This window comes from Myxine glutinosa, chromosome 14 (genome assembly GCF_964187855.1).
Source record: "Myxine glutinosa chromosome 14, kmMyxGlut1.1, whole genome shotgun sequence".
NCBI lineage: Eukaryota > Metazoa > Chordata > Myxini > Myxiniformes > Myxinidae > Myxine > Myxine glutinosa.
The window spans coordinates 33020389-33038647 of record NC_136274.1 but is presented as its reverse complement, the minus strand read 5'-3'; the positions used below and the strand labels follow the sequence as shown (position 1 = coordinate 33038647).

The following is an 18259-nucleotide window of genomic DNA, read 5'->3' as shown; positions in this document are numbered from 1 at the left end:
TTGGAAGTAACCTCATAGGTCTGTAGTTAAGGGGATCAGTTTTTGCCACTTGTTTGCCACTCCACCAGCGAAGGTGGACAGAAGTGGTTTTCACCCCTCTCTGCTTGTTTGGTTGTCTGAGTGGGACATCTCAAAAGGTTGTCGATGGATTCAGACAAAATTTGGTGGACAGGTTTGGTGTGTGAAAAGGACGAATCAATGCGATTTCGGTGAAGATTCAAATCCGGATACGAGGATTTTTAAAATATTAAAGCGATTCTTCACCATTGAGAGATGGGGCCAAAAAAACAATATGTCGTGTTATATTTCAAAACATTATTGGACCCAATATGTTCTACTGTATCAGACATTGCGTGGCAGAGCCTAACTCTACAACAAAGGAGATGCAAGAATATCGTGTAGTTATGGTGTTGGCAGATTTAGATGTGAGAGTGGCTGGGTCTGGCCTAGTCTCTAAAATATCTTTCTTTAACCTCTTTTGAGGACGTATGATGCGATCTTTGTTTGTTGCTTGTTGGTAGCATCTTCTGTGATAACAGATATCATACAAATCTGAGGACTTTTGAGAAAGATCATGCAGTTCTCTGTTAATTGTGATATACTTTGACTCGAGCAGATTTGCACGTTGATTAACGCAATCTACAAGTTGGGCTACCCCTTCCTGTGTTGTGGTATTTGCAAAATCCTCCCTGTTGTCCGAATACCCAGACAAAGTGCAGCAAGGCTTGTCGGCTGATTTCCATGTAATAGGTAATGTGCCAATGAGTATCGGGACCTACACCTGATGCAATGACTAGTAATTGAGGAATGAATCATTTCACTCATTTTCATGTGGAATGTACGTGAAACATGCAAACCACCATTCCACCTGGAGATGTATTTCATGCCTCCCAACCATCAAATGTATTGTCAATTCTCGGACATCCAATTGCTTGGTATTTGAAAACATTTAAGTTCGAGGTCTCAACAAGGGTACAGAGAATCGCAGATTTCCTCTGTCAGTTTGGTGTGATTCATCAATGTGTGTGCCGTCCCTGGGATGGGTGTTAAACTGGGAGTCCCGTCTGCCAGCGTGGGTTAGTGGACGTTAAATATCCCATGGTGTCCTTCACAAAGAGTAGGCAAGTATTGCCAACACCATGGCCAAATTCCAAATTCCTGCCCTAACTCGGCGAATGGTCAGGCCTGGCCAGGCCGGTCTGTGAAATACTTGGGACCAGGCTTCCCCAGCCGACCCACCTGACCCCCGAAGGTTGGATGATAGGGCCGTTAAAGAACAACAAAAGTTTATATATTATGCCTCAAAAACAAACAAAAAAATGCTGAACCAAATCCCATCGGGTTTTGCATGTTGCCTAAGGGTACCCGAGGTTTAGTTTCTGTAGGGGTACCATATCTGGGGGAGAGGGTTTCAAGGTGAGGGGGAGGGGGTGGAAGATCCCAATTCTCTCCATGTAAATGTGTATAGCATAGCGCCCCCGGTGGTAGCCGATATTACAAATCATCTTTTCCTTATATGAAGAAAGTTCAAACAACTTGATAATATGCATTATGGTGATGTTGAAAGATTAATTCGAAATTTTCAAAATGTTAATTTTTTTTTTCAAGAAAAGCAGAAGTGATTTTTGCTTGCACCATATACAGGGTGGTGCAGAAACCCTGGGTACATTTTGAAAAACGATACCTGCAACAAACAACGAAGTTTATTATTGTTCTTTGGTGTAAAAAACAAAACATGATGGATACTCGTAAATGGACGTGACCGCTTCAACACGCACAGGCATCACGTGATATGCAACAGGGTGAGGTGCATCATGTGATATGGATCGGGGTGAGCTTCGCTCACTGTGTGCTGCACACGTTTGTCTTTGCATTAGTTCAGTTCATTGTGAATTAAATGCCCTGATATGATGGAGGATATTGTGAGACAGAAAATTGGCGCTATACGCTTGTATTCTGTAACTGAAAATTCGGCTGAAGTTCACAGACAACTTGTTAAAGAATGTGGTGCCATGCAATTGACAGAAGAACCATCGGCAGAATAAACAAGCAGTTTGATGAAACTGGCAGCATTCTTCCAAAACAGTCACCAGGTAGGCCTTGTACTGTTTGAACTGAGGAAAGCAGAGCGGTCATTCAACAACAACTCAACAGTAACACACCATTATCAACTTGTCATTTATCAAACGTCACCAACATAAGCCGATCATCAATGTAAATAACACTGAAAGACCTTAATGTGAAACCATACATACCCAGATTAATTCACTAACTATCTGAGGATGATTTTGACAGACGCATTGAGGCATGTGATACATTGCTTGGGTTAATGGATATGGAAAATGATTTGCAGAACAGGATCTTGTGGTCAGATGAATCCAAGTTTACTTTATCTGGTTCTGTGAATCGACATAACAGCGTGATATGGGCAGTAGACAACCCACGATTTACTGCTGAGCACAACGTCCAGTATCAAGCTAGTGTGCCCGTCTGGGCAAGCATTTCTTCTGGAGGCATTGTTGGACCAATATTTTTTGAAGAAAATGTGAATGCTGCAAATTACCTTCTAATGTTGGAGCAGCATGTATTTCCACTCAATGATGGCCAAATGTGGTTCATGCATGATGGTGCGCCTGCTCATTATGCTGCCAGTGTACGCCAGGCCCTTGATTTGAACTTTACAGTCAAATGGATTGGCCGTCGTGGTCCGGTTGAATGGCCGCCGTGATCTTCTGATTTAACAACACCCTGTGATTTCTTCCTTTGGGGTTTCCTCAAACACAAAGTGTATGCGAGGAATCCTACGACCCTTAGAGACTTGAAACAATTCATCCGTAATGAGACTGCTGCCTAAACGACTGAAACATGCAGAACTGCGTGTCAGAGTGTGCCAGAGTGCAGTTTGAACATTTGAACTGATCTGTTTTATGTATATTAGACTGTTTAATGAGTCATCATGTTTTGTTTTGCACCAAAGAACAATAATAAACTTAGTTGTTTGTTATATGTATCATTCTTCAAAATGTGCCCAGGGGTTCTGTACCACTCTGTATATGCAGCGAGGATGGTTGATGAAGGTGATGCAGATGGAAATTGACCTCGATCAACTTATAGAGTGAGTAGAGCAGAATGTTTGTGGAGTACAACATGTTGGCTTTTCATTAAATCTGCCAGCAAAGTGACGGCGACGGGTGCTTTTGCAATTTGACCACAAAATAAGATGGCTGTTAAAACTCACTTGCTATGTGGAATAAGAATTGTCTTTGTGCCAAAGACTTCCACGTTCAACAAGGAAACTTTAAACGAGTGTTACTTCGAACCACCGTGCAGGTGCAGTTGATAGCTAATAACCCGTAAAAAGTACATGGCCTGTGAGTGAGCAATGTTAATGTCTGTGTTGCCATGACGCCACGGTGATGCTATGCACGATAGGCATCTTTCTGAAAAGCATTGTCCAATGCTATTACCTTTTATGGCGTAGTTAGCCAGTGTGGCGACTAACAAACCTATGCAGAGAGTTGTTAGGGTTAGACTTTTTTTTCAGACATAAAGGAATCCCACTACAAAATAACGTTTTGCAGCTTGTATTCAAGGTCTTTGGGAGGACCTTTCCAGTTCAACGCTATGGCCACAACAAAGCGATCACAATGACACAATCATCGAGAGATAAAGTCAAGATGCGAAGCCAGTGCATTCATGGATATATCCAGGTGACGGCAAGCTGTTCACGTGGGCGCATCACATGGGCATTTCCAATAAAACAAACTTGATCAAGCATAAAGCAATCAATATGGCTTACAATATTGCAAGTCATTGAACAATGTATGCAATGGGAGTTGGCACAGGTAAAGGTATTGTTAGCATGCTTGCTGCACAGAAACGCATTTTTATCAATGACAAATTTGGGATTTTTGAGGGGAGGGCGCCATGATTGCAAAACTTGCTGCTGCAATAAATTGTGGCCATCAAGTGAACATTCTGAGAAAAGCAAAGCAATCACAGATTTCTCATCGATCTCTGGTTGAAACTGCATGGATATGTCATCATGTTAATAAGATCATCTGGCGAGCACAGTGCTTGAAAACACGAAAGGCACGAGACAAGCTTTGGCCCCTTTCACACAATGAACAACGTGCCAAAGAAAACGTCACTGATAAAGCAGTGGGCACATCACAATGTTGATCAGGTGATCCCACCTTATAATACACTTCATGGCATATGCACATATACAGGAAGTTAAACCTAGGGGTAGGGGACGGTGCTAGTGGTGGATATTGAGGCTACGACCAGCATGATCAGAGTCATTTATGTATTTATGATGGTCCTTCGATACATTATCACCAGCACAGTGGCAACCTCAATGTTTAAGCGGAAAATCTCCTGATGGACACATATAAGGGCAGAGAACACAAAGGTGCAGCAGAATAATTAAGTGCTACAATCATCTCCTCAAACAAAAAGCTGCATGTGTATAGTTCACATCAGTAGTATTCTGCATTTGCACGAGTTGGGGAAACGAGTGACTGCATCAAACTCTTTGGCAATGAAGTCCTTATTCTTGCAATGAAGCAAAAGTTCCAAATGAGAATCTGGGGAAACGTTGAAAATCAAGTATAATTGGGAGAAACGAGTCGGGAAGGTGGCAGCTCGGGGGGCACGTTTACAAGTGATGTGTTGGTTTAAAAAAACCCATTTATGCATCCCGTCTCTCCCGAAATCGCTGCTTGCGAGACTGACAGCCGACCATAATAAATAAATAAATGCTAATAAACGTGTGTGGATAACTTAGTGCAGTTTGCCAACTGCTGTATCTGCCAGATGGAGTTCTTGGGGAAAAAAGGAAAGGAAAGATAAAAAATCTCAAGTCCACTATAAATTGACTCGTTTTTGAAACATGGAATCTTAAAGTGCATATTACAGATGAAGTAGAATCGGAAAATTAATCCACCATTATAAAATGCTGTGAAACCTCCCTTTGGTGTTTCGGAACATTTTTATTTGCTTTTGCTGTTGGTTTTTAGGGGGTTTTGAACAGTTTGGCCTTTTGCGATGAGCAAAATGTAATAATTGCCTTATGGATTCTGGACTTTGTTAGAGAAAGTGGGCAGAGGGGAAAGATGGCAAGGGGGGAGGCGAGAGGAAAGGAGAGTGAATGCAACCATTTCAGAGAAAAACAATGGAGAAATAATTAAAACTAGAGAGCTAATATGACACCTTACACCTCACAGTGTTCAAGTATCTATCTATAATTCCACTAATCTCTGTCTGTGTGTGTGTGTGTGTGTGTGTGTGTGTGTGTATGCGACCGCTGTTTCTCGACAACTACCGGTCCGATATACTTGAAACTTGCCAGGTATATTGCTGGGGACCCGAGGATGTGCCTTTTCAAGGTTTCATATTAATCGGACAATTACTTACCGAGCTATGTCCAAAAAACGATTCAACCAATCAGAGAGCAGCGAGCTATCGCGTGTGCCGAACGTGGCGAACACACTCTGCCTCGGACGGCACATTTGAGAGCGTATTCATTTATTTCACTTTGGCAAACTATGTTGCCGCTATGTTGGCGTTAAACTATGTTTTAAAACTAATTAAAACCATTTCATGTAAATAGAGGGGGGGGGGGGGGGGATTGTCACTGTACTCGCAAGCCGTTCGCCGTTCGCTTTGGCGTTGCGAATGGACCAAAACATTTCATGAACCAAACCATTTCATGTAAAGCGTTCGCCGTTCGCTTTGGCGTTCGAATCGACCAAAACATTTCATGGACCAAACCATTTCATGTAAATAGAGGGGGGGGATATAATTTTAGATATATATATAGTACGGGCATGCCCTAGTATAATTCAATTGAAATAAAAAAATGATTTTAAAGGTTGTATTAAAAAAATAGGAAGTGTAGTGCCCTTGATGCAGTCTTATACACCACCTTATTTAACATGTCCAGGTACTGCTAAATGGAAGGGTTTTTAAAGTGGCAAAATGGTGATTTGTGTTCTACAGTGTAAAGTTTATAATTGATTTGAAATAAAAAATAAAGATTTTTTGAAAGGTTGTGGAAAAAAACCCCCATAATCTGGAAGTTTACCGCTGTAGATGCAGTCAGTGTCGTATGCACCACCTTATTTAATACGGTAAGTGAGTTCTTCATGCCAGTTGGTTGTGTCCTTCATGACTTCTTTAAAAACAGTAGGTTTCCTGTTTGGAATGATTTTCAATTTTACTTGACTGCCAGACAGGCAGATAGAGTAAACAAATCTCACTCCTCTTTGCGCATGTGCGATCGGGACAAATTCGGAGTCAAAGTACTGCTAAACTGCAGGTCGTTTTCCGATTCCTGTTCCAAATATATCATTCAATTGAAATCAAGTTGTTCCTCAAACAAAAACTGATGTTAACACACAGACAGAGAGAAGTGAACCAATAGCTTAGCCCTGCTTTTTGCTTCGCACGTACGGGGTAATAAATAACACATTGGGCAGCGGTTTAGCCCCACAAGCTCCAATTGTGGGTCCACGCCTGTAATGGAATGAACGAATCAAATAACAAAACTGATGCACTCGTATCAGAAAATGCATGGACACAGTAATTAATGCCATGTTATTTTTTTTACATTTTACCACATTCTTGAAATTGCACCGTGTCTTATGACCCATTTTCGGAAAAGAAATAACGACAACTTATGATAAACAAAGTGGCATTAAAGGAACAGCATTCCGTTTATAAACTTTCATCATGCAGGCATTATGGCTACTTCCTGGCAAAGCTGGCAAATAAATATCTGGTGTAAGATTCCAAACGACTCGAATTTTCAAGGAAATGGAGCCTTTGCTTACCACCGATGCTTATACCACCGATACACCACTGCGTTAAACTTTGCTTACCACCTGTGCCAACACAACTGTGTTTACGTTGTCTGCTTCACTACAAAGCATTACACTGCTGCTGCAAACACTCTCCCATCTCTACTCTAGCATTACCTCTACTGCAATACACCATAATTCCGAACTTCACTCAGAAAAAAACATTTTTTGACACAGTCTCGCATCGTATCACCTCAATGCTTCACCTCCTTAGAGACTCTTCTTCAAGTGATACGAGTGGTTATCCATATAACATTCGGCATTACGACTCACTCTGGCTTTGCACTTCCTGCAGAGGACAGCTGGTCAATGCAGCACGGCACGGGATCTGATAAGCTTGCAGGTCGGGAACCAAAGCTTGAGAAGGAGTTGTTGCTGGGAGAAGAGAGGAGGGAATAAAAGGGCACAGGGTGGAAGCTTTAAGGAAAAACAGAAGAACCACCAAAACAAAGTGATGTGAAAATACTTGAATGAATGAATGATCGTTTTAAGGCCATTTTCCCCGCTAGAGCAGGGGTTAGCCTTGCGGGCCCCATGACAATCATGGTTCCCTGTTTGAGACAATGTTTTTATGGCCGGATGCCCTTCCTGGCACTAGCCGTTAGTCACCTCTTACGATGCGGGATATGGTGTACCTATTCTAAGCCGGGGTACACACCGGGATCATTCATCCCAGCAAGCTGGTACTCAATTTGCCGACCTTGGAAGGATGACAGGCTGAGTCAAACCCCCTGGTGTTCATTTAGCGATTGACCGGGATTCGAACCCAGGATCCTAGGATCCCAAGCCAGCACCCTAACCGCTAAGCCAACACCAGGCTCAATGTGTAAATACTTGAGTGAAACAAAATGGAAGTGTGCACTTAACGACGCAACAAAGTTGTGAGTGCAGAAGATGTCTGTGTATAACGAAATGGAAAACCTTATCTTATCATCACGAATCAACCTGACAAGAAATAAGGCTGTACGATAGAAGCATGGAGAAATCCGACACCAGATTAGCAACACGCACACCTTCATGGTTTCATATATGACGAGTAGTTATGCGATGATGTAATTTGAAGCAGACCTGATCACAGTTTGTTATTTTCCATTGAAGCAAAGCATCGACAACCAGGAAATGAACCTCTAATAATAGAGGTGCAGACTAAACAGTAAACTGGAGACATTGGTGGATTACAGTTTCTGGGTATGGTAATACAACCAAGTTGTGGTACCTTTTCATCATATACATTTCAAATGCAAATGCATATTAAATTGCAAATACTAAAACGATAAGATCTATTTTATAATGAAAAATGATTTTCGTGTTTACAACATTTTGACTTCGATAGTGTAAAAAGGAGTTGCACTTGCGAGTCATGTGCAACGAAAGTCAGAAGATACAACAATGCAACTCGTGGAGGAAGCAAGAAAGCCAAGATGTCCGAAAGACACATGGGTCGAAACTGTCAAGAAATATGTGGAATGCTTGGGTTTGCACAAAACTGACACAATGGATATAGATCCACAAGGAAGGATGCCATCATACAAGCAACCAGTGGAAATAATGGGAAATGGTAGTAAAACGTTTGTTGCGAATGTATTTTCAGGGGGAAAGAAAAACAAAATTAGTCTCATAGGCCGAAAGGTAACGATAACAAGTGCAATTCATTCAAACAAGATAACACGTTGTATGACATGACAAATGGGAGACTGAACAAGCAGATAACAAGTCAGAGTCCACGAACAGATTACCTCCGCATTTGTACTGTATCACTCCTGGGTTGTAACAGTGAACGTATTGCAGGTACAACTACAAACTGCACTGGGCATCGAGCATACCTCCACCAGGTTGAACAATTTACGTTTTGTATCCCACTGATGGGCCGGATCTGCATCCGAACCTGAACCAAAATCGAATCGGCTTGTTCTTGTCACCTACCCAACTCATCCACCAAAGTTGTCACAATCTCTCCACTAGTTTTTGAAATACCATGCCAAACAGTATATTGTTTTTGGCCCTATCTCGCAATTGTTCAGAATCGTTTTTAAAAATATATTCTTGTATCCGGATCTGGATCTTCACCAAAATCGAATTGATTTCGTATATGTCACACCCAACATGTCCACCAAGTTTTGTCCGAATCCGTCCATAACCTTTTGAGCTATCGTCAATTTGTGTGCCGTCCCTGGGATGGATGTTAAACTGGGAGTCCCGTCTACCAGCTTGGGTCAGTGGACGTTAAATATCTCATGGTGTCCTTCACAAAAAGTATGCGAGTAGCCGACACCATGGCCAAAGTTTTCGGCTCAAGTCACTCAATGATTAAGAATCACTTAAAATATTCTTGAATCTGGATCTAGATTCTGATCGTCACCAAAATCTAATAAATTCGTCCTTGTCACACACCCAATCTGTCCACCAAATTTAATCCAAATCCTGTCCACAACTTTTAGGGAAATACCACTCACAAACAGATGGGTGAAAAAAATACCACTTGTCCACCTTGGGTGGCAGAAGTAACCAGAGAGTTCATAGAACACCTTACCCTATGCAGTCTTGAGAAAAAGGACATGGGAAGTCTTTTAAACTCTTGCTTTGTGTTTTCAAGCACAATCTATACAGTATTTCCCATGAGCCACCATTTTGTCTGAATCTCCATATTCCCCAACTCTGAGAGCGCAAGTGGCACATTTGATTGGTCAAGATGGCATAATATTTTGTCCAATTACTGTTAAACTGGAGGTTTTTAGAAGAGGCAACAAGGTGATTTGTGTTCTGGTGTACAAGTGTATAATTAAATGAAAATATAGCTTTCAAGGCTGCAGAAAAGAAAATTCTGAAGTTTACCACCATCGATGCACCATCTTTTACACCACCTTATACAACACGTTAAATTCGTTCTTTGTGGCTCTTGTATGTGTCTTTTATGAAGTCTCCAAAAACAATAAGTTTACTATTTGAAATGATTTTCAAATTTGTTTGACTGCCAAACAGGCAAAGACTAAACAAAATACCTTATTCATCTGCGCATGTGCACTCGGGACGATATTCCATACAATCTGCCAAATTCAGAGCCAAAGTACTGCTAAACTGCAGGTTCCTGTTTAAAAGTTTTCAAAATCGAACATTCAATTGAAATTAAGTCGTTCCTCGAACATAGACTGACAGACAAAGTGAACTGAATGCTTCACCCACTTTTCGAAAACACCCAGACACAGAAGCAGATGCGCGCACACACCAATGCTATCAGTGGAACCCTCTCCTTTCCTCTCCTAATGGAGGCTGCAGTGCCCCAATGCACCTTTTATACAAGGCCATTATCCATAGCTCAATGAGGTATTGCTCTCCCTCATGGGCTGGATTTTGAGTAGTTTGGATTTTTCAATGAGTTACTTTGAGTGAAGGTGGATGCCCAGTCTGCAGCTGAAGTTGGAGGCCAGCTTTACTATATGGTTGGCCCAGGAGAGATCATGGGTGATGGCGTTGCTTCGATGTTCAAGTCATTGAACGTCTTCTAGTGGCTGGCCATGAAAATCGATATATACAGTCACGTGAAAAAGTAAGTACACCCCATGTAAAGTTTTGACTTTTTCAACATATTTCAACATACAGCTATTTCATCTTCATTTCAACAATATTGATAGATAAAGGTGATATAATATAACAAATATCATGAAACATTTACATTTTGTAGTCCATTGTATAATTTAAATAAACATAAATGCAAATTTCGCATGTGGAAAAAGTAAGTACACCCTTGGCTCTAATAGGTGGTATTGCCCACTTTGGCAGAAACAACCTCAAGTAGGCGTTTCTTATAACTGTCTACCAGTCTCTGACATTGACTGGGAGAAATTTTTGCCCACTCCTCCATGCAGAATTCTTTCATCTGTGCGATGTTTGAGGGGTTTCTTGCATGCACAGCTCTTTTCAAATCCCCCCACAACATCTCGATGGGATTTCGATCCGGGCTTTGACTTGACCATTCCAGAACCCTCCATTTCTTTCTTTTCAGCCATTCCTTGGTGGATTTACTGGTATGTTTAGGGTCATTGTCATGTTGCAAGGTCCACCTTCGGTTGAGCTTCAACTTTCCGACAGATGGCCTCACATTATCCTCAAGCACCCTCTGGTACAATGAAGAATTCACAGTGGATTCAATGATGGTGAGCTGCCCAGGCCCTGATGCAGCAAAGCTGCCCCAAACTATAATATTTCCACCACCATGCTTTACAGTTGGTATCAGGTTCTTGTGGTCAAATGCTGTCTTTGGTTTTCGCCAAACATGTCTTCTGGTACTGTGGCCAAACAGCTCTACCTTTTACTCATCTGTCCAGAGCACATTGTTCCAGAAGTGCTGGTCTTTGCCTAGGTGTTCATTGGCAAACTTTAGTCTTGCCCTGTTCTTTTTGGACAGCAAAGGTTTCCTCCTGGCACACGTCCCATGTAGATCAAATTTGTGCAGCCTCTTTCTAATGGTAGACTCGTGCACTTTGATATCAACAGTGGCAAGAGCTACCTGTAGGTCCCGTGATGACATTCTGGGGTTCTTAGAGACTTCTTTCAGCATCTTGCGGTCTGCTCTCGGGCTGAACTTGCTGGGGCGGCCTGGCCTGTACAAGTTGGCAGTTGTTTGGAATCTTCTCCACTTGTAGATGATCTTCCGGACAGTCGAATGATCGATTTCAAATTGTTTGGAGATCTTTTTAAATCCATTCCCAGACTCGAAGGCATCTATAACCCTCTTTCTGAAGGCCTCAGAGAGCTCTTTTGGTCTAGGCATGGTGACGCCGCACACTTCAACAACAAAGAGCAAACCAAACTAAATGTCTGAGGTTTAAATAAGACAGGTTCCTCCAAGATCCTCTCTAACGATGTTCTAATCATTTACACCTGAGCTGGTGCACCTGATTCTAATTTTAGGTATTTGAAGTAGTGATAAATGTAGGGGTGTACTTACTTTTTCCACATGCGAAATTTGCATTTATGTTTATTTAAATTATACAATGGACTACAAAATGTAAATGTTTCATGATATTTGTTGTATTATGTCACCTTTATCTATCAATATTATTGAAATGAAGATCAAATAGCTGTATGTTGAAATATGTTGAAAAAGTCAAAACTTTACATGGGGTGTACTTACTTTTTCACGTGACTGTAGGTGAGTAAATTTGTCGAGTGAGGTTTAGCATACTTTATGAAAAAACCCGTTAAAAAAATTGATAAGTTTTGTTGAAAGTTATGTTGAAAAACTTTTATGAATGCAACACCTCTTGACAATACTGTTTTCATCTATGCAGTTCGGACAGGAAGGATAGTTCAGATGCTGAGAGTAAAATATGAAAATAATAACTTATTATGTGATAAATCAACACCACATGTTGAGAAGATGCTACCTTCATCTCACCTTTCCGTTGCACTTGGTGACAAACACTCCGTCAAAAACACATATTCGGGAAGCCGGTCCGGTGGTTCAATCTCTGTGGAATGGTCACTGCCTGTTGTTGATTCCTTCTCCCCAGGACAACCAGACAGTCTCTCCCCTTGGACAGACCCGGTTGTGGGAAAGTCATACGAAGATGGAATGGACCCAGGGCCCTTTGGTGGTACTTCTGGATGACCATTATGATTTGGAAAAGCATGTGTTCGAGTCAAGGTATTGGTCGGGGTGACGTTTGATAAGGTTATTGTTGTTGCAGTTGGTGTTGTTGGTGTTGTGGTGGTGTTGCTGGTAGAGGTTACAGGAGCAAGGTTCAGCATGGCTGCAAATACAGCAGAGGAAGTTGTTTTACGGTCCCATAATGTCATGCACAATCTCCAAAATTACACAAAACTCGACCTTCCCAAAACAATTTCTTAGGAAGTTCTACCAAATGTGTGCAAAAAACAAACATCTGAGAATTGCCCTCAGATGTGTGCAATTCCAAACAACAACAATCTGCAAAAAAACGAAAGAAAAGAGGCTTCTCACCAGGTTCGGGTTGAGCCACAAATCCGCACACCCGGCATAATGCCGACACCCAAGCTGACATCTCCTCTGGACTTGTCTCAACCAAGTAAAAAACACGGGACACCGTGTGCAGCGCAAAAACGTGTATATCACTGCCACCCACACCGCTTGCCACCCGAATCCTGGCACCATGCAGCCCAGCATCTACTCTTTCACACAGAGCAAGATCGATAGATCGCAGGGGTCGTGCACTGATCCGCTCACTCTTGTAATAAGCCAGAGTATCACGGTCACCCGTTAGTCTGCCACACCTCAAGACAAACCATCGCCGTTTCCAAGCCTAGAAGGGCCAAGGAGGAAACAAGAATGGTCAGGCTGGGTTTAATATGTCAAATTGTCTGATACATGCCATAAAAACAATACAAGTTAACCAACCAACGTAAAATAAAATGAAAACCAACTAGCTAGTTATGAAAGGCAGCATTATTTATTTAGTTTAAAAAATGGACCTCACATTAATTTTCACACAAAACGCGTGTCCGGCCAACAAGTCACATATTCCGATACATAATGTCATTGATGATGCAGTACTAGGCAAGCTTGAAAACTGTAGGCCGACATGTATTTACGGAAAGTATTCAGAACCAGTAACTGCAGCCCCACCTCGAGTGGCCTAAAAGGTTTTGTGGCAGGCAAAATCTGATAAAAAAGGGGGAATGAAAAAAAAAAAGGAGATTATGCAAATAGATAAATGATCATGGCAGCACAGCATGCCAAGATCAGAATAAAAACATGAGACTGCTTGTCTGCTTGCTTATAAATGGCAGCTCATGCAGCATGGATTGCAAACAAAAGGCTTTCTGGTGCATCATGCGAGGCAAGAATGCCAAGAAGGCTGACACAAGCAAAAACAGCTACGCAACAGCACGAGGCCAAAACACCCACACATGCCAGCTTGCTGCAATCGCTTATGTCCCTCGCTCGTACCAATCCTGCGTGGCGGCGCATTCCTGCGGCTTTTTCTCTCGCTTTGTTCAATTAAAAAATGTTGGTAAAATTGTTTTGACAATGCAGACAACCAACTTCCTCAGATGTGTGCAATTCCAATTATTAAGAACTCTCCAAACCAATGTGTTATGGAGTATGTGTATAGTATATTCTTTGCTCTTCCATGAGCCCTGCTCCTGTAAAAAGCAATATGTGTATATATATATATATATATATATATATATATATATATATATATATATATATATATATATATATATATATATATATATATATATATATATATATATATATATAACTGTAAGAAATAGTAGAAACTCCACAGTACGAGCAGGGCGTCTCATTTGCATTGAATAAATAATCGTTAGATTAAATAAGACGCGGACGTAGCTTCAGGACGTCGATCTTTAATTGTCGACAAGCTTTCGACCAACAAAGGTCTTCTTCTGAGTCGGCCCCAAGTTCAACGGAAGTCCATATATAAAAGCAACCTGCCCATGTGTATGGCATATATATATATATATATATATATATATATATATATATATATATATATATATATATATATATATATATATATACAATGATGGGGTGGAAGGTGGCACTTGTTGGTCTCAGATTGTGCAGCAATGGGACTCAACCTTATGTCATCACCAATCACAGTTAATGGTGCATAATTAACCTTTCTATATATTTTTAAAAAACATTATTTTTATATACATAAATATTTATATACACATATATATATATACACATATACATATACACATACACACACACGAAATCCCCAAATTGACAAGCACTCATGTGCATCACTGATGTCTTTTTGAGCTCCTCCGATCCCAAAAGCAAGGAGGAATTATGAGGATGGATGGCCGGATAAACTCAAATTCAGTTAAAGGCTTGATAACTGGCTATCCAGCAGTAGAGCTTTCATCATCATGACAGCCTGAGAAACAGCTGTGTTTCTGACCTTCGATCTCCAGCTGTTGAGAGGAGGCAAGTTTCTGTTCCTGGGAATGGATATAAGAGATCCAATAATATTGGCTGTATCATTGACACCGTTGCTAAAGTGACAACCTGCCCATGTGTATGGCATAGATAGCCAATGGAGCCTTTGTGGCTTGAGTCTTACAAACCCCTACCACTCTCAACCCTCCCCTCCTCCTTCCGATTTCATGCAGGAAGCACTGGGTGCCCGTGGGAAACTGAAACATCAACATTTGGTTGAACTTGTCCAAGGGCAGAGTTCACTTCCCTATTTTCAGGGTTATCCCCAATACAAATGTAAGCACAACCATGTCACAGTGAAAGTACCATGATATTATGGACTGTACATTATATATCGAGTTTTCAAAAAGGTTTAATTAATGGGAAACTCACAATAGTCCAGGTATAATTAAAAATAAAATAAAAAGTAAAACAAGATGCATTTACAAAAATAAAATTTTATACTTATAATTGTATATTGTTACGGTGACAGGTGTTTCGGGGTTTACCACGAGATAAATTTCTCGGACTTCTTCCAAATTCCCAGCCCTGAGGCCACCAGATATGGATAACTCCGCAATCAGGTAGATTGCTAATTAACCACGAATGCAGATTGATACCAAACTTGGCAGGGTCCTCGCTACGAAAACCGTTACTTTTCCGGTGGATTGGCAATGCCAATTGGGGCAGGTACTTGTCTATTTAATCAGGTACGATCGAGCGGAACCATCAAATGTGCATCAGCTAAATTATGGAGCCAATCGGTGGGGCAGAACTTCCGGCAATTTGGACTGTTACACACTTAATCGAGTCAATAGGAAGAGACGAAACGGACAGGCTGGAAACAAAACGTTTATGAAGCAAATATTTACATGCCCAATCGTCAAAAGACATACATTTATACAAGCATAGTAACCAAATGCAAAAGAAAAGGCACAGTTATACAGCTACAACAATCAAAGAAACAACAGTCACAAAGTCTTATCCTCTTCAGCACTCTTGCTTAGTGACTATACATCATAAGACATGGGCCCAGCAGATCACACCGACAAAGAAGAGAGGATGGTGGAGGTGAAAGATTAGGGCGTGTTGGCAGCCCTTTGACTCACTAGGAGGCACCGCCGATGGGCGTGTCTAGATCGATGGCCTGAAGGGCGTGTCCGAGTCCAGATATAAAACCAGAGAATCTTGAAACAGGTAAGGAAGAGGGTGGGGTGTCAGAAGTAGAGGTATAATATTAGAAGTGCGGGTGCAAGCCAATACGCCAGCCCTGTAAAGGACAAGAGCTGGTGGTTGATGTAACTCGTCACTGGTTGGTAGCTCTATCTGAGCCTTAGGTATACAACTTAATAGAGGTAATTAGAGATAGCTAGAGAAAGTCGTGTGTCTCATCTTGGAGTACTCGTCCCCATGCCAGACTCTGCTGCCTGCTCACCCTCACTCAGCACAACCTGCCTCCAATGTACTCTGCCCCGTCTCCAACACGGACTGGACTCTTGGCAGCACTCTACTTTGGTGCAAGCAGGCAGGTGGGTAGTATGTCTCTGGTTCAGGTGGACAGCAATGAATGTCTCTCCGTTCCGCCCTTTAAGCTGTTTGCTCGGGACGGGGACTTGCGGTATCAAAGTTCACAGGAGGCGCAGTCTTCGGGAGCAAAGATCGTATGATGATCTTTGACCCCCAACAGCACAGGCCTCCATTAGTGTGCTCCCGAAGCACCACCTTCCTCTGCTGTCACTCACTTGCTCCGGAACTATTGCACTTCCCAACATGCACTTCCAGCATGACACTGTTGTTTTTCCTCACACATTTTCCCACCTGCCAGCATTTCCGCCAAGCGAGTTCAAACAGGAAAAGGTCCATGCTGTTTTCCCTTGTGGTAATGTGGGTTGTGTGAAGTGTGGTGATTAATAAAATGCATGCATGTGGTACTGTATATGAAAGGTGGGTAAAGAAGAGACGTGCAATAGTAACCACCATAGAGTAGCCATGGATAGCGGGTTATGGAAGGAAGAGGAGAATAAAGATATTGAGAGAGGAAGAGCATAGAGGAGGAGGAATAATAACGATTGAGTGGGGAATAGGAGGGGCATATGGGACGAGGAAGAGGAAGACTTATAGCCCACACAACACATACAGTGCATTCAGAAAGTATTGAGACCCCTTCACTTTTTCACATTTTGTTATGTTGCAGCCTTATGCTGAAATCGTTTAAATTCATTTTTTCCCTCATCAATCTACACTCAATACCTCATAATGACAAAGAGAAAACAGGATTTTATAAAGTTTTGCAAATTTATAAAAAGAAAAAACTGAAATATCACATTGACATAAGTATTCAGACCCTTTGCTTTGACACTTGAAATTTAGCTCAGGTGCCTCCCATTTCTCTTGATCATCTTTGAGATGTTTCTCCACCTTGATTGGAGTCCACCTGTGGTAAATTCAATTGATTGGACATGATTTGGAAAGGCACACACCTGTCTATATAAGGTCTCACAGCTGACAATGCATATCAGAGCAAAAACCAAGCCATAAGGTCGAACGAACTACCTGCAGAGCTCAGAGACAGGATTGTGTCGAGGCACAGATCTGGGGAAGCCTACAAAAAAAATCTCTGCTGCATTGAAGGTTCCAAAAAACATAGTGGCCTCCATAATTCTTAAATGGAAGAAGTTTGGAACAACCAGGACTCTTCCTAGAGCTGGCCGCCCGGCCAAACTGAGCAATCGGGGGAGAAGGGCCTTGGTAAGAGAGGTGACCAAGAACCCGATGGTCACTTTGGCTGAGCTCCAGAGATCCTGTGTGGAGATGGGAGAAACTTCCAGAAGGACAACCATCACTGCAACCCTCCACCGATCTGGGCTTTATGGCAGAGTGGCCAGACAGAGGCCTCTCCTCAGTGAAAGACACATGAAAGCCCACTTGGAGTTTGCAAAAAAGCACTTAAAGGACTCTCAGACTGTGAGAAACAAGATTCTGTGGTCTGATGAAACCAAGATTGAACCTCGATATAACCGCCGAACACACAGTATATATATACTAGCGGGGTCACCCGTGGGAATCCCACGGGCATGGATGTGTGTGACATTTCGACAGATTGAGTTAGATGCTGCACCTGCACATTCAGTTATATAAAATGGTTACTGGCAATTGATCACATCCACAAATGATGTAATCCACACAATTTATGTACTGTAGCGGTTACCGCTGGATGTACATAATCGCCTTGCACCGGCCAGAACACGGCCAGACGCGCCTCTCCCGGGCATGCCCGGACTCACTGTTCCCGGGCACGCCCGGTCTCGTCTTTCCCGGGCATGCCCGCTCTCGCCTTTCCAGGGCTCGCCCAGAGCGTCCGGGCATGCCCGCTATCGCCTTTCCAGTGCTCGCCCAGAGCGCCCGGGCATGCCCGCTATCGCCTTTCCAGGGCTCGCCCAGAGCGTCCGGGCATGCCCGC

At 42.2% G+C, this 18259-nt stretch overlaps 1 protein-coding gene across 7 annotated transcripts in view; it reads right to left on the bottom strand.

The window, feature by feature from the left end:
* Positions 1 to 18259, bottom strand: part of LOC137439602 (GRB2-associated-binding protein 1) — a 106245-nt gene that overhangs the window by 66263 nt on the left and 21723 nt on the right. For all 7 annotated transcript variants that reach the window (XR_010986956.2, XR_013621342.1, XR_013621343.1 and 4 more), the window contains exons 2-4: positions 12823 to 13141; positions 12259 to 12613; positions 7137 to 7238 (exon numbers count right to left, since the gene is read on the bottom strand). Coding sequence is in view for 4 of the 7 variants with exons in the window: in XM_068135513.2 (XP_067991614.2) it covers positions 7137 to 7238; positions 12259 to 12613; positions 12823 to 13141 (776 nt within the window). In the remaining 3 variants the exon portion in view is untranslated. The remainder of the gene's footprint in view (positions 1 to 7136; positions 7239 to 12258; positions 12614 to 12822; positions 13142 to 18259) is intronic.